Source organism: Fusarium phalaenopsidis (assembly GCF_050370095.1).
Source record: "Fusarium phalaenopsidis strain FUZ10S chromosome Unknown contig_32332, whole genome shotgun sequence".
Taxonomy (NCBI): domain Eukaryota; kingdom Fungi; phylum Ascomycota; class Sordariomycetes; order Hypocreales; family Nectriaceae; genus Fusarium; species Fusarium phalaenopsidis.
The window spans coordinates 1,299,500-1,321,176 of NW_028145391.1; the positions used below are offsets into that span (position 1 = coordinate 1,299,500).

The following is a 21,677-nucleotide window of genomic DNA, read 5'->3' on the forward strand; positions in this document are numbered from 1 at the left end:
TCCACAAATCTCTCTCTGGGTAGAGTTCCTGATGCAGTAGGTAGCGAGGTTCCTGACCCCAACTGTTTCTCCCTCGCTCTTGTCTAGCTCAAGCAATCCGTTCGTTCGTCATGGTCAAGGAGGAAAAAGGGAAGGCCAGAATGTGGGCCTAAATAGACCAAAGATGGCGAGCATCGCCCTAATGTGTGTGTAGTGTAGTTTAGTGAGGAAAACGTGACGTGGACTCGTTAAGCTCCCATCCCGATCTCGTTCGTTCGTTGTCTAGTCGACTTGCTTCTCGCAACCGATACGTCCCAGCAACTCCTTGCGATCGCTGTGGCCGGGTAGGCTGACTCCGGAGCTGCTAGCTTGCTTCCTAACGCCAGATCGGCGCTCCCAGTTCCTGAGGTCAAGCTCCTCGACGCCAACCTCCTCCTCGAGGGGCTGGGCCTCCTCGTACACAAACTCATCCTCCTCCTCTTCCTCCTCACCACCCTCGTCGTCGCTTCGCACATCCTCGGCATCACCTCCCTTGAGGACCTTGATGATGACACGGACGATCATGGTGAACCAGCCAATGGTGATAACCTGGAGGAAGAGGAGGGGAGAGAGGAAAGCCCACTGAATGGTCTCGTTGAAGCAGACAAGGCCGTCAGGTTTGAGGAAGGGGTCGAGCAGGTATGAATAGCCGGCCGGAGGATCGATGGGACCAATCAGGTTGTCGTTGGTGCCCTTGAAGCAGCCAACTGGCATGATCTGGGGAACATCACTGTAGATGGACCAGCAGACCATGATGTAGAGGACGTGACGGGCAATGAACCACGAAACCACAAACAGTCCAAACATGACATCGCAGAGTTTGGTGAAGCCGGTGTACTTGAGGCACTTGGCAAGCTTGAGTGTGTCAGTAAGAGATCAGAACAGTCTTCTGGAAGGGGATACTCACAGGCAGAAACAGGTCAACAACATCCATAATGACGAGGATAAAGTTGCCGACGCGGGTGTGGTGGTAGGCGTAGCACGAGTAGATGAGCGCAGTCGTGACAATGTGGTGAGTAAACATCTGCCAGTGATCCTTGCGACGCTCCTCAATGTTGATGACAATCATCTGCTGCAGCCAGAAAGCCCACTGGCACAGGAGGTAACCCTTCATGAGGCCATCGAGCTCGCGGTTGGGCCAGTCGGTCCAGAGGTTCTTCATGCTCATGTAGTGAGGCGAAGTGCAGTAAATGTACTGAGCAAGTCAGCAGATGGCTCCGGCAGTCGTAGTCGGGTCAAACTCACCACTCCCCAGGGCCAAAAGACACTGTAATACACCATGAGCCAAGCCTGCTCGCTGAAGCGAGTCAAGGACTTGCGGCTGGTGATTCCCTGGAGTCTGCCAATGGGGGCCAGGACGTGCTCCATGATGCCGGCGCGGAGGCCGGTAAAGAGGATGATGCAAAAGGCAATGAAGTAGGCATCATCGAATCCGATGCGGTACTGGCCTGATTTGGGGTTGTAGTAGCTGAGGTTGAAGAACTTGTACGTGTGTTCCCGGGCCTTGGGGATAAAGGTCTGGGCGAGGAAAATGAGGGCGAGGAGATTGAACGAAAGGCCTATCGAAAGAAACAGTCAGTCAGCTTGAGCTCGATATGCACAATCAAGGCGAGAGGTCAAATCCATCCATGTCTGCCGAACCGAACGACACACGGACGCACACGCAGAGGCACTGACGCCCGCTCCAAGCTAGGGGGCCTGTCACTCAACGAGCGGCGGCATTGGATAGCGCTCCGAGCTGGACCCTTGAGGCTGGAGCGGAAATGGTAGGGATGCCGTGCCACGCGGGGTGCCTCTCCAAGTGCGACACCCAATTCAATTCAAGGCCAGGCCAATCCAATTGACCGGGATCTGTCCATCCACCCCACAAGATGGACCAGGTTCCTCCGACATTGATGGATGGATGGATGAGATTTTCATCGGGATGGGAAAAGGGGAGGCTGGTTCAATCAGAGGCGAGGACATACCAATCTGGTTCTCGACAAACCAGCGGGCCAGGTGCTTCCAGGTGCTCTCCTCCTTGCGCTTGAGTCGACGGACGAGCACCGTCTTGTTGCCCGAGGTCTGCATGTAGAGGGGCCCGTTCATGTTGGGGGTGCTGTTGTCCCTCTTGAGCCGTGTCCGCGCGGGGGCAGACGAAGATGATGCTTTGGCGAAGCCATTGGCTGTCTTGGGATTCGGCGCCGGTTTCGATTCGAGAGTCTCGGGGACGGGCTGCTGCTGCTGGGCTTGTTGAGCCGTTGGAGCTGGCGAATCTTGTAAAGACACCGTTGCATCTGCAATTGAGCTTTCGCTGGTGAAAGGTTGGGGTGGGGAGGACGGGGCGGCGATGCTGGTCTTGCCGTCGACCTGCGACGGCGCAGGATAGCTTGTGTCGCTCATGGTTGAGCTTGTGATTTCTGCTTTGGTGTTTCCGTTGATGTCGTCGTGCTTATCGTCCTTCGTCTGAGTGCGGTGTCTTGTCTTGGCCTGCGAAAGAAGGGGGAGGCGCTGTGGCTGATAGGCGGGCGGGTGGAAGGAGAGCCAGCGAGGGAGGGTCCTGGATCCACGAGTTGGGGAAAAAGTAGAGGCCACAAGATGCAGGATGATAGAGGACAGAGAGACGACTGCTGGTGTCTGCGTATCGTATCTTTTGGCGTCCGGCGAAAAGATACAGCGAGGTGTCGCTTCCGCAAGAAAAGACCAGATCGGCTACGGCGTCTGTCGTAGTGATATAACAACCCAACGCTTTACCAAACAAGCAAAGACTTGGGAGGAGATGCAGCGAAAGAAGACGACGGAGGAACAAGTCGTCAACCGGTACAGGACAGGTAGAAGGAGGGGAGAAGAGGGACGGGACTCGAACAAAGGCAAGGCAGAAGAAACGGGAACCCGATCAATTTTGAACTGGACCTCTCCACTCGATGGATGGAGATGAATTGGCTTCCTTGGCTCTAAACAGAGATCCAATCCAGCGCCAAGCCGCGTAGGGGCCACCTAGCTAGCGGGGGGGGGGGCGCCCACTGGGGGGTAAGGGTTGGTGGGCACTGTTGAGGGAGAGAGGGAGCCCCACAACGGGCATTTCCCCCATCCAAGGCGGTGAGCAACAGTGCGGGTGCAGCTCTGATGTGCTCGACGTCCATCATGATATGAATGTGTGGCCTCTTTTCATTGCCCTGGGACGCGCAGAGGAAGACTGCAGAGGACCCAATTGGCTACTGGGTGTCCATTTACTATGAATAACGGCCATATCTTGTGGGCCTGGCCGTGTCATCCCAGCTGACGGGAATGGATGGCTGTTCTCGCGGCAGATGCATCATGATGGGATGGACAAGTCAATAAAGCCGCCTGCGGGGGTAATGGAGACAGCCGTGCATCACCCCTCCATCAGAGATGTCCTCATCAGCCAGATGGAAACCAGCAGATGTACAACTGCACGCATTGACTCTCGTTCCATGGTAAAAAAGACACGAAGCCTTTGAGATTCTAGATGTTCTCTTTCTCCTCGAGTCCTGGACCCAGACTCTCTAGCTCCAGGGGAGGGTAAGGGGGCGTTTTAGGGCCCATCCCGTCCAGCCACCGGTTGCCCAAAGCTTCCATTCCGTTGAGGAGCGAGTCAAAAGGAAAAGGGCAGATCATCCCAAGCAAAGAAGCAAGAAAAAAAGAGCTTGGTCCCCTTTTCTCTCATTCCCCCCTTGCCCCTCACCTCAGAAATCGTTCACCCTCTGGTTCCTCTTAAGCTTAGCTTATTAGCACCCATCCAATTCCCCTAGGCTATTTATTGTCACTGTAGATCTTTTGCTCACCCCCTTTTCAAAGTGTCAATTGATCTGATGTGCCTTGGTGGCGGCTTGCTCCCGAAACCTTGATCCTTCAACCCCAATACTTGCTTACACAAAATAGGAAAAAAAAATCGAGTTGTTTTTCCTGCATATTTTTTTCTCAATGCCGGGAACAGATATGTCATTCTCGTCTGATTCTGGCAAATAAGCCTAGATTTGATCCTGTGCACACCTGGTTCCTAGGAAGCGAAATGCCGCCTCTGGGTGGGCAAGGGTCCAGGTCAACAGAAAGAAAAAAAAAAAAAAAAAGCAGGGCCCAGAGTTTGATATTCCCCCCCCGGGCCATCTCTGTTATGGCCACTTTATCAGCCTGTAGCTGGTGAGCCAGCACCAGGCTGATCATCTTCAGCGGTTTCATTGGTCAATTCGACGTGATGGACTGTCTGCAACCTCGGTACACACAAATGTGACGAGGTGAGTGTGATTTGACCTTGCCTTGTCTGTTGCGCTCGTGATACTGCTGAGTACAACCATCCAAGGTGACCACGTTCCAAGCTTGACTCAATTTATCACGGCCCTTGTAAATATTGCATTAGGTGTAGGTGCCTATCCAAGGCAGGTCGGTAGTCTATCCGCAACCCCGAGCCTCAAACACCCTGATCCACCATCGAAACCAAAACCTCCTCCACCGTCTTTTCAACTCGAGACGGCCAGCTCCGCAACCTGATGTCTTGCCCCTCCTCTCTACCAAAGTCCCAGCATCTCCGGTTATCGTTGCCTGCATCCACGCGCCACTGCCTCGCATACTGTACGCCATGTTAGTCGTCTGAAAGCAACAGTGATGGAAGCGCTTTGCGCGTTCCCTGTCTAGCCCCCCGTCCCCGTCTCCGTTCCCTTCCACCCCCAGCTCGCGCAATTCATGCTTGAAACTGGAAACCCCGCGCGCCGCCATGGATGATGGATCACCTCCGTCCTCCCCGCCGCCGCCGTCGCCTTTTGATCTCGGTTGTCCGTGTCTGTGCCCGGGCGGCTCTTCTCTTATTCGCATTTGCTGCCGACCTCTTATTCGTCTCTGACCCCCTGCCAATCCCATCTTGCCTCTACTGTACCCAATCTCGAAAAATAAACACTCGAGCTTGGCTCTGGCTTGCGCACATCACCTGCACTCCAGCGGAGCGCTTCTCCACTCGGGTTAGCTTAGCTGTGACATGCTTCTCAGAAGCCGCCATACGAAAACAGCCCGCCGTCTTGCTCCTCCAGCCCCGCAATCTTGGATAATCTCTACGTCGCCAAGGCGCTTGATAGTCCCAATAGCTTTGCATTCTGTGGAGTAGATGCCATAATTATCTTTTATCTTCTTATTTCTCACCTTATGCTTGAGGTTTAAATGCCGGTGGATGTGAGATCTTCCTATCAACCTCCAATCACTCAAGGCTGCTTCTCGGTACTAGGTTACACATCCGAGAAGCACTCAGCAACCACAAGATGGATCCATAATGGGATCTTGCAAGTCGGATGAAAGAGTGGGTCACAGTTGAAGCTCAGTTTCAATGAAACAACTTCTTTGTAAGCTGTGTTCTTGTTGAACTGGACAATGACATGGTCTCGGATTTCCTTTGAGCTACCAACAGCTTATTGGACTGAGCAAAGGTTAGAACAAACTGCCAAACTATGACCGTGCGAGCCAACATATCAAGACTAGAAGCTGAGAGAGTCGGCCGCATTCAAGGGTCGTCGCATTATTGGCCAGAAGTTTGCGTCATTGAAGCCCAGACAGTCATGTTTGGGTGTTCGCACTCCGTATCTGTTGGCCTTGAGTGTGCCTGGTATCAATATTGGGTGAAAGAAGCCAACATCGCATCGAGCTAAGAACTACCTACGGTTGTGCTCATTGAATGAACGTCAAAGATTATCGTCCTCCAAGAGAAGTCGCCCTTATAGCAAGTGTCTTGCCCCTTACTCTCTACTCTTGAGCTCATATAAAGCGCGGGTGACGGATTTGGAAAGGCACCATCCATGCCAAGCTGACGCCACACCTGCGCCTCCTAGCCAATCACACAATCACGTTGCCTAGCGCCACACTCGTCGGACAGTTCCCCCACATGACCTCCCCGACGTCCTCCCTCGGCCTCGCATCATCGACAAACCGTCGTCACCACCCTTCCATCGAAACGTCCCTCGCAGCCTTATCCGTACTGCACGAACTCCTCCCGACACCTCTCCGCTACCTCGCGACCATCGTCAAACGCGTCGTCGTCAAGATGGCCTCCTCGACAAAGTACCAGCCCGCGCCTCAGAGCGACCCCGACGACTACACCCACGCTCCCCCCGCCTACGCCGAGGGTTCATCCTCTCGTGACGAGACGCAGGGTCTCTTTGGTGCGCCCCGCGACAGCGAGGACAACCTTCCCGATGACTTCAAGGTACGATATATCCCTGCTGACCTTCAGAGTTGAGAGTGACGAGGCTAACATCATGACAGTTTGGCGGCTCCGTGGCCGAGGCTACCGTCGACATCCGCAACCAGTTCGTCCGCAAGGTCTACACCATCCTCACCGTCCAGCTCCTCGCCACCGCCGGTGTGAGCTCTCTCACCTTCTTCAGCGCTGGCTACAAGGAATGGATCCAGGGCCACCCTGGCGTTGTCTGGGCTTCGGTACGTTCCCCTCCGAGAACAACAGATTGAATTACTAACATAGTCACAGCTCTTTGGTGCCATGATCTTCATGGGCCTGACCTACTGGAAGCGCAAGTCTTACCCAACCAACCTCCTCTTCCTCTCTCTGTTCACTCTCGCCGAGGCCTACACCATCTCCGTCATCGTGTCCTTTTACAAGACGTCCATCGTTCTGAACGCCGTCGTCCTCACCGCGGGCATCTTCGTCTTCCTCACTCTCTTCGCCTGCCAGACAAAGTACGACTTTACCTCATGGATGCCCTACCTCTTCGGCGCTCTCTGGGGTCTTGTCATCTTTGGCTTCATGGCCATGTTCTTCCCCTACAGCTCCACCGGTGAGCTCATCTACGGTGGTCTTGCGGCTCTCATCTTCAGCGGCTACATCCTCGTTGACACCCAGCTCGTTCTCCGTCATCACCATGTCGAGGAGGAGATTGCCGCTGCCATCAGCCTGTACCTGGACATTATCAACCTCTTCCTCGCCATTCTGCGCATTCTCAACAGCCAGTCTAACAACTAAATCTGGTTGACTCGACAGAATTCTGACGGAAGGTGTAAACGTGGAGGCTCAGCAATGAGACTCGATCAGCGATGGGATCATTGATTCCTGTTCTTTTTCTTACTGTGTAGTGATTGCGTTTCGACTCGTGTCTCATCAAAATGTCTCTCGTTGTTTGTGCATAGGAAGTTGTCAAGACTAAGACCTTGGGCATTGGCGTTTATTGGAGGATAAGTTAATTGGTTTCCTTGTTTCTTCTACGTATCAACCGCTGGTTGGTTAATCCCTTTACAACTAGCGTAGACCAATAGTCAATCGATAGTTGACATCTCAATTGTGGAATCACCATTCGTGAACGAGTTTCGGCAGTACAAGAAATATTGAATGTATTTGATATCAGCATTAGAAGGCCACTAGAAAAAGGAAACAATCAAGGATGTGTCGTCCAGAATGGATACCAATACACGTCCAATACAAGTCTAACATGGCCACAAAATGGCCAGAGGGCAGGCATCGTCACACAGATGATACACCCTTCTCGCCAGTCAACTGCATTGCCATGCTTGGCCTCTTCATCCCTCAAGACACACCACACACGCTCCTCGCCCAGCTGCATCCCACAACAGCCACGAATGAATGGCCCTCCCTCAAAGAATGCCTCTACACGCAAGCGGCCGCCCGCCCGCCGTCTGGCTTCCACGGAAACGCCCCCTCAGGTTATGTGGTATTTCTACCGTCGCCTCGAGAATCGTAGCTAGCTCTCCGGTGCAGCAGGGCGGTGATGAAAAAGAAAAACAAAACGACAACTCAGTTTTGCAGCAGCAGCAGCAGGGGGAATATTCTCATCTTTCTCTTTAGTCGTGGGAGAGGAAAACCAACGCCAGCAATCGACAATAGTCCAACGTCGCATTTTTGAAGCACCGCGAAAAGACCCAGTATGTGAGGTGACATGGTCTAGTTGGTAGGCTCCTCGCCGTTGGGCTCGGGCGTGCCGGCAGCCTGAGCAGCCGCCTCTCGTTGCATGCGCGCCTCGATCTCTCGGAGCTGGGACTCGCGGGCCAGCAGCTCCTGTCGCTTCTCGTTGATCTCGCGCTGCACCTTGAGCTCGATCTCGCGCAGCTTCTCCTCCTCTCGTCGGAGCTGCTCCTCCTTGAGGCGGACGGACTGCGAGGCAAGGTCCTCAGGGTTCATTGAGCTGTCAGCGCTGCAAGCAGTTAGTGGTGAACACGTTCAGCAGGGTCAAGTCAAAACTCACTTTCCGGCAGCGCCCTCGACGCTCTTAGACAGCTTCTCGGTACGGTAGTTCTCGTACAGGAAGTCGTGGGTGATTTCCTTGAGATCAGCCAGGTGGCTGTGGAGAAGCGCAGATCGAATGGCCAGGAAGTCGGAGTGACGAGGGTTGTCGACCTCGACAACGCCCCAGGGGTAGTGGCGGGCGCGAACCTTGCGGCCACCAATCTCAACAACCTCCTCGGAACCAACAATGGCGAAAGGCATGAGTCCACGGAGCTCAGCGTTCTCTTCAACGGTGTCCTCGTCATCCTCCTCGATATCGTAGGGGAAGTTGTAGACAGGGATGCGGTAGTGCTCAATATCCTCCATAACCAGCTTCTTGGACTCAGCGAGCTCAGCGGGGGTGAGCGAATCGGCGCGACCAATGACGGGGATGACGTTGACACGGGGGGCAAGGCGCTTCATGAGCTCGATGTCGAGTTCTCGGAGACTATGGATATGAGCAAGAATTATAGAGGCTGGGGCGTGTAGGAACATACCCATGGCCAGTGGGGGTGATGAAGTAGAGCATAGCATGGACTCGGTTGTCCCTGAAGCGAGGGTTACGCTTGATACGGGACTCCTCGGCGAGAATGTCGTCGTATTGCCTTTCGAGGTAGCCGACGATCTCTGAGAAGCTAGGATGGGTTAGCGGGGAGTATAGGGGTCGGTTGCTAGGTGAGCTCACCTGGCCTCGTTGTCGATCTGGTCGCCGAAGCCGGGGGTATCAACAATGGTCAGAGAGATGCGGGTGCCCTCCTCGTCAAGCTCGAGCTCTGGAGCGATGTCAGTAATGTGTGCGCAAGCTGTATAGGGGTTCACTAGACGCACCGACAGTGATGGGCTTGATCTTGACGCCATCCTCAACGTGCGCGCTGCCAGCATCGTCGGACTCCTTGTGGTCCAACACGCTCTTTCCACAGAGGGTGTTGACAAAGGTGGTGCGGCCTGCATACGGTGAGCTTGGTGAACGGTTTGGGTCGCGACGAGAGCGCGGAAGCTGTTGTCGCAGCGTGTCTCGCCAGGGGCCACGTACCAGTGCCTGAAGCACCGCAGACCATCAGACAAAACTGAATACCCTTCTTGACATTCTTCTTTCGGCGAATCATCTTCTATGGGGAAGCAAGAGTCAGCTATGTGCAAGCAGGAAGTAGCGACGCGCGCGTGAGGTGTCCGTTGCAGGTATGATGCGGTGACGGAAGCTCTATCGGCCGGCCCATGGAGCAAACGGGGCCGAGGGGGATTGGATTGCACGTACGCCCATGGACGACATCTCGGCGACGGTTTTCGGAGACGATGAAGCTGAACGGTAACGGCAGGAACGGGTCGGAGGCACCAAACGTCGAGCAGCAGGCTCTTGTCGAGAGGGAAGACGGGCGTTTGGGTGGTTGTTTGAAGTGGAAACTTGGGGAAACCAAGGGGAAAATGTTAAAGGAGGCTAGGAGCAAGGAGAGGAGGATACGGGTCGGGTTGAGACTTGGTCGCTCAAGGGGCATGGGCAATTTCGCACCTGGCCAATCGCTCCTGCCCTGGCTTGGGCTGGGATTCAGGGGAAGTGCCAGTACCACAGCGTCCACAGGGAAGGAGCACCCTCCACAACACGTCTCGACGCCCTGTCAATCAAGCCAGACCGCCTTCCCGCCAACTCAAGGGACCACTTTAGCGGGACCCACATGAGCAAAGTCGTGTGGCGCTTGGTTGCTCTGTTTCATCACGTGATGTTTACTGCCATTTGACGGCATTGCAAGGTTTCATCAATATGATAACTACCGGCTCCTGAAAGAAAACAAGTGATGAAAATGTTTTTTTTCTGCTCTTTTCACCTATAACGTAGGCATTTTACAAGCACGAAGAACCAATGGAAATGGTATGGACACCAACCCTTCTCTACTGATTCATACCGCTCTACCTTCAAGCATACAACTTCTTCCGGTCAAGTGGCCTCCACTCCATCTTGGATTCTTGCTCGTTCTCATCCTGAACTGACGGCACCGCTCGTACCGCGATATATCCCGTCTCGCTCTCAGGGCGCACATCCGCGAGTTGGAGCCGCAGATCTCGCAGCTTCCTTGCTCTGTCTGGGCCATCAAGACTTGACCCACCGGGAGCCAGAGGCACGTATGGGTTATCTCGTGTTAAAGAGCTTGCAAATCCTAGCACATCTGGCCCATGGATGAAGAACTGTAAGACGAGTCCTAGAAGGGCCAAGAGTTGCAGGAGCGTCGTTGTGGCAAGCAAGATAGCAACCCAGAGCCGGTTTGCCTTGTAGACACGGTGAACTGCAGTCCTTGTGCCGCTGGTGGAATTCATGAAAGGTTGGTCGTTGTTTCCGCTTCCACCAAAACTGAGAATATTAAAAGCCGGGGTCGATGTGAAAGTGACATTGGGGTGACTAGAGGGGTTCAAAGCGGCATCCCAATATGTGTTAAAGGCTGTCGTGAAGCGCCGAGAGAATGCGTCAGGGAAGACAGAGAGATCTTCTGGCGTCCACTCTCGGTATGGCTGACCCGCGAATGGATGTGAATCCCCCATGATATAATTCTCCGTGGGCGATGCTAAAGCCCCGTCTGTTTCCTCTCCCCCGACCGCCTGGGGCAAGAAGTCCATGACCCCATTTAGAAGTAAAGCGTTGCTCAGGATAGGTTCTGGGGGCCGGTTCGGGTCATGGTTACCCTTCACGCGACGTTGACGCCGTGCGAAGCAGCTTGTTGTCAACGGTCGTGGACCGCAACGTATGGCCGTTTCAACAGTGATGGTCTGCATAGTGCAATTGATCGTGGGGGTAATGGTGCAATAGTTGTCGTCAGGTTTCATGCCGCACCCAATATAGGTCAGCCGGACGGGCGGAAGATCGTCACGGCTCTTCCATCTCGCCCATGCCTCTGGAGCGAGCCTATTCCCCCAGGGGGTCTTCATTTCAATCGAGAAAGGTCCATTAATACTGTCTTCACTGTCTCGTCTTCCGGCGTAGACGCATTTCAAGTCCATATAGGACGACTTGACAGTGAAATCGTATTGCTGATCGGCGCTTGAGGAGTCAAGGCCTTGGATCTTGATCCCCAATAGGGACGCATAATGGCTATCGCCACGGGTAAAGGCGTCATCTTCCACATCATACCACTCATCCATCTTCCTCTCGGGAGACCACTGGGGGATCTTTGGTAGCTCCCAGAGATCTCTTGTTGACCCCTTCTGCTGCTGAGAGGACATCAAGGTTGACGAGTACAGAGCTGTGATGCTACGCCTTTTGTCTTTAAACGAGCCCAAATCAGGAAACGAAAAGAATTGGGAGCCGGGGTCGGAGAAATAGACAACCATGGTTGATGTGGTTGTGCTATTCCCAGGAGCGAGTAGTCTGGAAGCGCTTTGTCCTCCGAGAGGAGACATTGCCCAGATCAATAAAATCCCTGAGCCAATGATAACCTGGGTCCGGACGAAAAAGACTCTCTCCACGGCCGCAGCGAAGCTCTGGCTCCCAAATATCTGCTCCAGCGTTGCCAGCCCAATGCCATTCGGCCTCTCCAGGCACCACCGGGCAAAGGCCTTGTAGAAGCGGCTGGCAACAGCAGCGAACAGTATTGGGTATATTGTAGGGCTCAGGCGAGTCAATTCGACGACCCTCTCCCCAAAGTCGGATAATGACTGTTCGTCTAAATGGACGGAAACGAGAGCGAGAGCTAAGTATAGGTTAGTTTGGCATGCCGTTTGAGAGCTGGGAAGTGGTAACTGACCAATGAAGCAGGTAGGTACAAAGGTCAGAGTGATGTCCCAGGCCCAGCCTAGAAGCCAAGTAACGCCGAGAGGATGCAGCCTTCCGGGGAGCAGGCGTCGCTCGGTATGTACTTCGGCGATGGGATTGACTTCCACTTCATGCTTGGGTCTCTCCTCAGTATCTTGCGCAGACGAGTCGTCAAGAACCGGCGCGTAGGTCAGTTGAGATGACTGCCGTGAGCCAGAGACAGTCCGTCTACGCCTCTTTGCGTGCCTGTCTGGTGTCAGCGCCGGGGTTTTGTCGTGGGGAAAGGGTCAAGTGCTACCAGTATCTCCAAAAGGCGCCGAGGAGGAGTAGAACAGCAACAACAGCGGCAAGACAAATGCCAGCTACTGCCCCAGCCCCCATTGAGTGCTTGGCCTGGTTCTGGTCGCTGCCCTGGTCCTTGGAGGACTCCAGCACAGATGTAAAAGATGGCCTCGGGATCGAAACGGTCGTAGCGTTGAGTGCCTCACCGGACGATTCAGGATATATCAGAGAGTAGCGGTTCACGGGATCCTCACTCAAGGACATCGGGACCAGCCTCGCTCGCGGGCATCCTGATGCACAGGCATTCTGATCACAGCATCCTATGAATGGTGGATCCGTGAACGAGCAGGTATACCAAGACTCGGTACCTCCTACCGAGCCGCAATCTTGCAAGGGTATCTCCGCGTAACGGTTTTTGTCGAAAGTCGCTGCGCGAAGGTCTTTGTCGGGACACACACCTTTACCCTTGGCGCAAGGGTCACTGGTACAGCAGCCCATGAACTCTCGCCCTACATTCTCGCAGATGTAGAAACGGCCACCATCAGGACAGGAAAATCCCCAGTGTTTGACCGCCTTGGCAACTTCCTTCGTAACGTTGGAGGTCATCCTGACAGAAGAAGGATGCGGCGGTTTCTTGGCTGTTAACGGACAAAGATGCAATCGGCTTTGTGAAACGAGAGTGAATAGAGGAGAAGAAAGAATGAATTATCGGAGGCTGGGCTACTTGGGCAGTAAAAAGAGAGGCGGAAAAGGAATATGAAAACCAGGCTCGGGAGGATTTTCAGTCATTGTCGAGGTGCAGAAGCCACAAGCAAGGAGCAAAGGCCTGGATTGGGCAGAAGCCGTCCATCCTCAAGGCCCCAGGCTTGGCAGCAGCTCAAGCTTACATGTTGGCCACTTGATTCTTGATGAAGCTGAGAGATTCCGCCTGCACGATGTCGATCGAGTTGACCAACGCTCAGCCATGGACGTGAAAGTGCAATGCGGGAAGGGAGGTGGTTTAAGTGTGGCTTGATACGATAGGATACAACAACGTTCTGTGGCTTGACAGTTCTGTGGCTGTGCACCTAAATAGGTGGGTCCCCCAGCTCCATTACGGCTCCACGTTTCACACCGTGACGCCGCCCGCGAATGTGAGTTGTCCAGTGGATGGATGAAACAGTCCCGTCCAAACAAAGCCTCTCTTACAATAGAGACAGACACCCGCAGCCTTGCTTAGACTGGAGCTTCTTGCATAGAGAGACAGCACCTTGTTTCTGCATCTCTTTTATCTATCTAATCATCTGACTTTGTTTGAGCGCCGCCGTCGCCCACTCTAATTCATACAAACCTCCACCGTGCAGGTACCAAACAGGTGGATCTGCAACGCAACCTGCGCCGAACAGGAGCCCCCAGGTGTCATAACGCCTTATATCTCCGTTGCCAGACAAACTTCGAGATGTTGTCGCACTCGTGATACATAAATCATCACCTAGCGCTCCTTCTTTTATTTCTTGATTCCAACATAACCGGTCGTGGGCATCAAACCACGCATCATCTCCCTCCGCCTCTTACCCCTCTCAGGCTCTCACGGTTAATCGGATATACCTACGAGCACACCACCAGATTCAACGTCATATAAAGCATACAAGACAAGATGAATGTACGGCCGCCGATAGAGGTCTCCACTCCAGAGGCCGTCCTCTCGGTCTCGTTTAACAACGACGCGAGCTGCTTCGCTGCCGGTCTTGACTCGGGCATCTGCAGTAAGCCACCCAGCTGCAGACAATATGGGGAGGGTCTCACTGACAGGCATTTCCTAGTCTTTCACACAAAGTCATGTCTCCTCAAGGCCTCAAGAGGTACGTCTGTCCAGAATCGCGTCTCACCACCGCAGGGGCTCACCGTCGCACAGATTTCAACGCCGGCATTGGCCTCGTCCAGATGATGGGCATGACCAACTATCTCGCCCTCGTCGGCGGAGGCAGGAATCCCAAGTTCGCCATGAACAAGGCATGTCGCTTCTGAGGTGCTGAGAGCCTTTACTGACTTGTTCCCAGGCCATAATATGGGACGATATGAAGGGAAAGGTGGCCCTGGAGATCACAGCATTGACATCTGTCCGAGGCGTCCAACTCGGCCGGGAGCGCATCGCTGTCGTCCTTCAGAATAGCGTCCGCGTTTACTCCTTTGCTAAGCCTCCAGATCTCCTTCACGTGTATGAAACTGCCGATAACCTCCTGGGACTCTGCTGCCTCTCTGAAAAGAAGCTCGCTTTCCCCGGCCGAACACCCGGCCAGATCATGCTCATCGAGCTGGCGACTGGCAACGTCAGTATCATCCCCGCGCATTCCTCGGCTCTCAAGGCCATTGCTTTGAGCCCAGATGGAGAGCTTCTTGCCAGCGCCAGTGAGATGGGCACCCTTATCCGCGTCTATTCGACAAGCAACTGTGCTAGGCTCGCCGAGCTACGCCGTGGCATCGACCCGGCCACCATCTTCTCCCTCGCCTTCTCGCCCTGCAACACCATGCTTGCCTGCACCTCGGACAAGTCCACACTTCACATCTTTGACGTTGCCCACCCACGACGGCCGGCCATGAACCGGAGCCAGCAGCTCGGCGGTTCTGGGTCGGACCCTGGAGACGGCACGGGGAAATGGGGAATTCTCAGCAAGATCCCTCTGATGCCTCGAGTCTTTTCAGATGTCTACTCCTTCACATCAGCGCCTTTCGAGGCCGGCGACGAGACCATGATAGGAGGCATCCCGTTCTCAGAGGGCCTTGTACTTGGCACATCGCAACCACCAAAGGGCGTGATTGGCTGGATCGGCGAGGATAGCTTGGTGGTGATCGGAGCAGGACACGACGCACGATGGGAGAAGTTTGTCATTGTAAATGGCGAGGACGGCAAGCGGCACTGCGTGAGGGAAGGCTGGAAACGATATCTGGGCAACAGTTGAGCAAAACTGAGGCCATGATCAGGTTAATAAGGATGAGGGCATGGATGGTATTGCTGGGCGAATCTGGATGGGCGTTCTTTGGGGTTCAGAATAGGCACGGTTCTTTTTGATTCAGGGTGTGTATTTCGATTTTAGATTATGAGTGCGCTCCCAATACTTGCGCTAATCATCGCGCCGTCGTGGCGACCGACTTCTACTGCGTCTTCTCGGTTTCCTGTCTTTGTCGTCGTCGTCCCTATGCCGCCTATGCCGTGACTCGTCATGCTCGTCTCGGTCACGTCCCCTGTGCTCGCGGTCTCGATCTCGGTCCCTGTCCCTCCTACGATCACGATCCCGTTCGCCGCCTTCATCGTCTCTGTCTCTTCTCCTGTCTCTATCCCGTCGCCGGTCACGATCGTCGTCTCGATCTCTGTGTCTTCGCGGCTCTTTCTCGTGGCGCCGTTCGTCTCCTTCTACAGGAGTCTCATCCCGGCGAGATCTGCGATGTTTGTCTTCCCTGCTATCGTCCCTCCTTGATCGGTGCGATCGATGATGTCTGTGCTTGTGTTTCCGGTCCTTCTTCTCGGCCTTACGCAGGGCCTCTTCAACCTCCTTCTTCTTCTCTTCAATCAGGAATCCCTTCATAGGATCGTCATCGTCATGTTCCTGCATGAGCAACGCCAGTTCTCTCTCCTCGGGAAGCATAGGCCGCCTCTGCTCCTCCTCGCTGCTCTCGTCTTCCGACAAGGCCTGTCCCTCTCGCTTCATCATGTCCTCCCAGCCGACCTTGAACTCTTCTGGGTCCTCATCGTCTCGAGCCTTGTACCGCGCATGGTCCACACGAACGAGGCGACCACCAATCTCTGCTCCGCCTAGGTTATCGACTGCTAGATCGGTGCTTCGTTGATCCTCATATTTGAGCCATCCAAAGCCCTTGGACTTGCCCGTTTCTTTGTCGCGGACGAGTTTGAGAAAGACAGGCTCTCCAAACTGGGAGAAGATTGTTACGACATCGCCTTCGGATAGTTCGTAGGGTAGGCCGCCAAAATAGATGTAGGCAGTGTCGCGGTAGTCGGTATGCCAGGAACCTTCTGGAGTGCTGAGCGCGTTGTCGTCAGTATTCTATAGCTTCTTCGAGGCAGCTGGGAGGACTTACATTCCGTTTTCGATCTCCTTCTTGTTAAGCGCCTGGATCGCGCGAATCTGATTCATTTTGAGCCAAGCTGTTATCTATGCAGCCCAAGTTGTCAAGTTAGAAAAAGTGTTGATGCACAGTCACGAGGCTGAGATGCAGCAACGTCAGAAGCAGAATGCGCTGCAAGGCACTGAAGCTTCAAGCGTCCGTGCGCTAACCTGTACCTACAGACCGCCGCGACCCGACCGCGCAGTGCCGTTCCTTTTTGCGGGACAATTTCCGGACCGACGCTAAAACGGTCCCCCCGTAGTCTAGGTTATCCCGTCGTTGAATGGGGGGACCTGGCAACCCTGGCCACGTTCCTGGGCTTTTCGATCAAGACGGCGGTCGACGAGACCATCAGAAACGACCATCGATTTTGTGACCTTGGAAGACGAGATACTCGTCGTTTACCTACCCGAGACGCTTCGTCCAGGTACTCAGACAAACGACCACCTACTGCACGCCTCTACCCGTCGTTGTACGCCGAGCAAAGATGCCCCTACGACATCCTTAAGCGTTTACCTCCTTTGTCCATACACGATACAAGACGCGTAGCTATTCCGCCGCGGTCGTCCCCGACATCTCCTAGCTTACCCAGGATACCGTCTATGACCCAATCTACGTTTATCCTGTCCCGCGATTTGACCGTCATTTATCGGTGCCAGCAGCAAGCTAGCTGAGGTGGACATCCGCCGCCATGACGACCAGCAACAACAGAGCGTCAGTCTACACAACGGGCTCAGGGGAAGGCGAAGGTCGCAATGGCGAGCAGAAGAAGGATCTCTGGACGTCGATGCTCGAGTCCGTCGCGAGCGGCAAGCGGCTACCGGAGAAGAACCTGATCGTCCTAGGTACGGGGAGAAGACAGGCCCGCAGCAGAGCTCGATTTAGCTGATCATGCCCGCAGGCGGCACTCCCGAATATCAGAGAGACTTTCTAGAGTCCCTGTCCAGCTCCGAGTCGAGGCGCAATTTTGACCGGCAAAAGACGCCGCCTATCGCCAACAACTTTGCCCTGGGCTACACATACTACGACGTGCTCGACGCCGACCAAGACGGTTTGTGGCTCTGCACGCGCCTTGCAGCATTAGACTAACAGCTTCAGATACGTTGGCACGTGTCTCGCTCTACCTCCTCTCTCAACCCTCCGCCGAATTCGCCTCCCTCGTCGCTCCCCTCCTTACCCCTGAGACGATCCCCAATACCGCCTTAATCATCCTCCTCGACTGGTCACAGCCGCACCTGTGGCTCCGGCAAATATGGACCTGGGTCCAGGTTATACAAGAGGTGCTTAAGAAGGTTGATTCAGAACAGCACGCCTTGATGGAGGATGTCATGACCGCCTGGAAAGAGAGAGGTCGAGGAGGAGGAGCGACGAATTTGGACGGAACTCCTTCAGCGGCAGCGACTAGCGGTGACGGAGACAGCTCTCTACCGTTGGGTCCTGGTGAATGGGAGGAACCTCTAGGCCTACCACTTTGCGTGGTGTGCCAAAATGTGAGAGCCCATTGATCATGCTCCAAGCCAGTTGACTAACATTGAGCAGTCCCAAAAGATGGAGTTTCTGGAAAAGAGTCAGGGTTGGAAAGAACCTGATTTCGACACGGTATTGCAATATTTGCGAACAGTATTACTTAGACGTATGTGGATATACCATTGTTTGTTATCGCCTACTAACACCTCTCAGACGGCGCTTCTCTCATCTACACTTCACAAAATACACCCTCTCAACTACCCTCACTTGTTCACTCGACCCTTGGAATCACCTCTCTTCTCAAGCGCCACCCACTCAAGCATAACGTTATCGACCGTGATAAGATCACTGTTCCCCCCAACTGGGACTCATGGGGCAAGATCCGCGTCCTAGGCGGTTCTTTCGATGCTGAGCAAATCTCCAACTCGTGGGCCGAGGATATCAGCTCCTCGCTAGACCCTAAGCACGACCCTTCAGACCAGGGAGACTACGATGACGAGGAGGAAGAGGACGAGTACCAGAATCAGCAACGAAAGAACAGCGCAATCAGGCAGTATGAGGCCTGGTGCCGGGACCCTAACAGCGGCGGCCTCGCGGTCGTCGAGAATGCCATGCACGGCGAGAAGTGGATCACGGTCGAGAGCGACGGCACGCAGGAGTTTCTCGAGCGCCAGCTCAAGATCCTCGAGGCCTTCAAGGCAAAGGCCCCCGAGAGGAACGACAACGCCATCGCCCGCGCCACCCGGCACCTCGACTTTAGCGAGGAAAAGACGGTCAGCGAGCACATTGGCCCCGTGCAGTTCAACATGGGCGGCATCCAGGTCGACGCCGATGATATGCTGCAGCGTCTCAAGGTGAGTTTCACTTATATGTTTAGCGTGATGATAAACTAACAGTTTTCTCCAGGATCGCAATGCGTACTCGTCTACGTCTGAAGCTGGAACAGAAGAGGCAGACACACCCGCCAACAACATGGCCAAGGACTTCGATAACGAGCAGCTTCAGAGTTTCTTTACGGGTTTGATGAACCGGAAGGGCACTGGGACGGACTGAGCCCCGTCCTCTCCGAAAAATCTTATGAGCCGTGGGATGTACGTCACCCCGCTCTCTTGTAAGTCCCTAGCTGGTAAAATCGAAAAAGGGAGGGCGATCGAGGCTGTGGAGTTGTGAGGGGCCGGTGGCCGCTGTAGACTAGATACCCCTGAATGACAAGATTTGATCACAATATTGATTGATGGTGAGGCTCAAGAGGCCCAGTCTTTTTTATTCAAGCACTTTTCGATAAAGACTCAAATACTCGGTCAGTTGGCCAAGAAGTCCTGGTCACCACATAAATGGCAGCACATCTCGAATATAACAACATCAAATCAGATGGATGCCCAATGGAGCACCACCTCGCTCCTTTAACGCCCCTCAGCCGTCAACACCGACTCCAAAGCACCACGGCAATATCCCCTCATGCTGAAAGTCTCTCTGGCTTATAGTTGACATTCACGTTCCTTCGCTGGCTCCCCAACCTCGCCGTCACGACGCCCGCGAGCAGACCTGGGAAGAGCCAGGGATGCTGTAGCATCTCGGCCTCAAAGGCGTTGATAGTCTGTCGTGCGTTGACAGCGAGCTTATCGTCCGACAGCAGATCTGCGATGCGGAAGAGGTTGGACACACTGATGGCGTTGGTCGACGGGACGGATGTGTCCATGCCGTCCTTGAGGCGGAGAATAGTGTGTGGGCTAGATGCCTGTGTCGAAAAGAAGGCTCCCTCAGGGTCGTAGAACAACGACAGCTGTGTTTCTACAAAAGAGTCAGCTTAATGCATGATAAGTTGGGGCAAGGTAACTCACGCTGTAGAATGTCAGCAAACACCAAGTACGCCTCATTCCCTGTCGCATCGAAGAGGTCCAGAAGACCTTGTGTCAAGTAGGCGTAGTCATCCGAAAAGGCTTGCGTCTCCCTCTCGCCCGACCATATCCTGTACAGAACCTTGCGGTCGCTATCCCAAAGCTTCTCCTGAATAAACTTGGCCGCCTTCTCTGCCACGGTCAGGTACTTGGCGCCCTGTTCCGGTCTGAGACCCTTTAGTGCCAAGGCGGTCTTGGCCAGCGCGGATATCACCAGGCCGTTCCATCCTGCAACAACCTTGTCGTCCAAGTCTGGTCGCACGCGTTCCTTGTCCCTTCTTTTCTTGAGGGCCACTTTTCCTTCTTGGACATATTGTCGGACCTTGTCCTTAGGAATGCTGAACTGAACGCTAAGCTGCTGGACGCTTCGGTCAATCCTGAGGATGTTCTGGTTGATAAAGTCGTCGTTAGGATCATGATGCTCGTCCACATTTCCGTCCTCGTTGACAGCCCAATGAGCGGCTAGGACGGGGCTCATGTGCTTGTTGACCTCGTCAAGCACCGAATCGAACTCTCGTCTCGTCCACACATAGTAAGCACCTTCTCGCATCTCCCTATCGCCTCGTCTGTAGTGAGAATCGGCTGCTTCGCTGGAAGCGAAGCCTCCCTCGGGGAGTGCAATCGGGGCCGAAGAAAGATACTCAGCGAGTTCGATGACGATGTCGAAAAACTCTGTCGGCTTATCCCCTCCAGTCGATTTCCATGCGTCAAGATACAGTGAAAGGAGCTGCGCATTATCCACCACCAGCTTCTCAAAGTTAGGAATACTCCAGTCTGGGGTCACGGAACAGCGTGAAAATCCAGTGCCTCCAACATGATCATGCAGCGCACCGTCGCGGATGTGACGCAGAGTATCGAGAGCCATCTCTGTGGCATGTTTGCACTCTGCCTCGCCAACAACATCTTGCACCTCTCGGGGAAAGTTAAGAAGTCCGAGCAGGAAAGCCAGCTTTGGGGGCGTTAGGAACTTGGGCGCAAGACCGAAGCCTCCGTAAACAGGGTCAAAGGTCCCAGCAATGTGGGTATAAGCCTCCTCCAGCTGGTCCAAGTCCAACTCCTCCGACACTGAGGTATCCTTGTCCTTGGGGGCACTCGTATGACTGGGAGCTGGTGCGCCCCAGCCTGAGGGCGCGAGAGCTGAGGCTGCCGAGATGTTTCTAGTGCCCAGGGTACCCTCAGCTGCGAATTCCCGAAGCTGTCCGAGAACCTCGGTCGCCTCCTTTCGGCAGCGTGATTCTTGGTCGCTCCAGATATCTCGGACCTTTTTCACAATGGTGAGGAAATCGAGAACTTCGTCGACGCTGTCATCAGTAGTATGTCGTCTCCCTGCAGGACCAGGCCAGTAAGTACCACCAAACACAGGCTCCAGGTTTGGCGTGAGGAACAAGTTCAAGGGCCAGCCACCAGCGTTGCTCACGGCCTGAACATAGTTCATATAGATGGTGTCGAGGTCGGGGCGCTCTTCTCGGTCGACGATAACGGGGACGAAGGACTCGTTCAGGACGGAGGCGCAATCGGGATTAGAGAAGGACTCTAACAGCATGAGGCGGCAGACTGTTGCTATCAGCGACCTAATATCTCAAGAGCTGGGACCCAACTTACAGTGACACGCCTTGTAGCCAATGTGCAGAAAGATCAGCTTATTCTCCTTCCTCGCGCGCTCCACGGTCTCGTCGTCCAGCAACTGCCACGCAACTAAGCTGCTGGCCTGATCTTTGATGTACGGGCTCCGACTAGAAGCAGCGCGGTTTTGAAGAGCTGGGAGCGGTTCGGATGGGCCGGCCGCTGCGCCAGCCACGGGGGTGGTGCGCATGGCCTTGGCCGACGCAGTGAGCTGTGAAGCGACCATGATGGTATCTGGTGATGTGGTTCGAAGATGCGCAGTCAAGCTGTATATGGCCTAGGTTTGTAGTCGTTCGTTTTCGCCCAAGCTAGCTAAAGGCCAGCTACCCAAAAAATACGG

General features: G+C 54.3%; 8 protein-coding genes across 8 annotated transcripts; 3 read left to right on the top strand and 5 right to left on the bottom strand.

Moving 5' to 3' along the window:
* Positions 1–261: 261 nt before the first annotated feature.
* On the bottom strand, positions 262–2,400 carry LRP88_13408 (TLC domain-containing protein; the record flags this gene model as incomplete). The annotated part of the gene is made up of 4 exons (XM_083249779.1): positions 262–873; positions 926–1,213; positions 1,264–1,577; positions 1,986–2,400. 4 exons carry the CDS (start codon positions 2,398–2,400, stop codon positions 262–264), a joined length of 1,629 nt encoding a protein of 542 aa, XP_083094113.1.
* Positions 2,401–5,845: 3,445 nt separating this feature from the next.
* LRP88_13409 (inhibitor of apoptosis-promoting Bax1-domain-containing protein) lies at positions 5,846–6,976 on the top strand (the record flags this gene model as incomplete). Its single annotated transcript, XM_083249780.1, has 3 exons — positions 5,846–6,202; positions 6,262–6,435; positions 6,485–6,976. 3 exons carry the CDS (start codon positions 5,846–5,848, stop codon positions 6,974–6,976), a joined length of 1,023 nt encoding a protein of 340 aa, XP_083094114.1.
* Positions 6,977–7,909: 933 nt separating this feature from the next.
* On the bottom strand, positions 7,910–9,500 carry LRP88_13410 (Septin-domain-containing protein; the record flags this gene model as incomplete). Its single annotated transcript, XM_083249781.1, has 7 exons — positions 7,910–8,159; positions 8,211–8,678; positions 8,728–8,865; positions 8,916–9,003; positions 9,059–9,175; positions 9,264–9,339; positions 9,486–9,500. 7 exons carry the CDS (start codon positions 9,498–9,500, stop codon positions 7,910–7,912), a joined length of 1,152 nt encoding a protein of 383 aa, XP_083094115.1.
* Positions 9,501–10,138: 638 nt separating this feature from the next.
* On the bottom strand, positions 10,139–12,512 carry LRP88_13411 (uncharacterized protein; the record flags this gene model as incomplete). The annotated part of the gene is made up of 3 exons (XM_083249782.1): positions 10,139–11,904; positions 11,959–12,212; positions 12,265–12,512. 3 exons carry the CDS (start codon positions 12,510–12,512, stop codon positions 10,139–10,141), a joined length of 2,268 nt encoding a protein of 755 aa, XP_083094116.1.
* A 1,372-nt stretch (positions 12,513–13,884) lies between these two features.
* Positions 13,885–15,187, top strand: LRP88_13412 (phosphatidylinositol-3,5-bisphosphate binding protein HSV2; the record flags this gene model as incomplete). Its single annotated transcript, XM_083249783.1, has 3 exons — positions 13,885–13,993; positions 14,143–14,201; positions 14,267–15,187. The coding sequence occupies 3 exons, from the start codon at positions 13,885–13,887 to the stop codon at positions 15,185–15,187; spliced, it is 1,089 nt and encodes a 362-aa protein (XP_083094117.1).
* Positions 15,188–15,349: 162 nt separating this feature from the next.
* LRP88_13413 (IST3 family RNA-binding protein) lies at positions 15,350–16,378 on the bottom strand (the record flags this gene model as incomplete). The annotated part of the gene is made up of 2 exons (XM_083249784.1): positions 15,350–16,265; positions 16,323–16,378. 2 exons carry the CDS (start codon positions 16,376–16,378, stop codon positions 15,350–15,352), a joined length of 972 nt encoding a protein of 323 aa, XP_083094118.1.
* A 662-nt stretch (positions 16,379–17,040) lies between these two features.
* LRP88_13414 (dynein light intermediate chain-domain-containing protein) lies at positions 17,041–18,869 on the top strand (the record flags this gene model as incomplete). The annotated part of the gene is made up of 6 exons (XM_083249785.1): positions 17,041–17,194; positions 17,251–17,400; positions 17,448–17,839; positions 17,889–17,982; positions 18,030–18,670; positions 18,723–18,869. 6 exons carry the CDS (start codon positions 17,041–17,043, stop codon positions 18,867–18,869), a joined length of 1,578 nt encoding a protein of 525 aa, XP_083094119.1.
* A 403-nt stretch (positions 18,870–19,272) lies between these two features.
* On the bottom strand, positions 19,273–21,563 carry LRP88_13415 (thioredoxin domain-containing protein; the record flags this gene model as incomplete). Its single annotated transcript, XM_083249786.1, has 3 exons — positions 19,273–19,607; positions 19,658–21,268; positions 21,317–21,563. The coding sequence occupies 3 exons, from the start codon at positions 21,561–21,563 to the stop codon at positions 19,273–19,275; spliced, it is 2,193 nt and encodes a 730-aa protein (XP_083094120.1).
* Between the last annotated feature and the right edge of the window lie 114 nt (positions 21,564–21,677).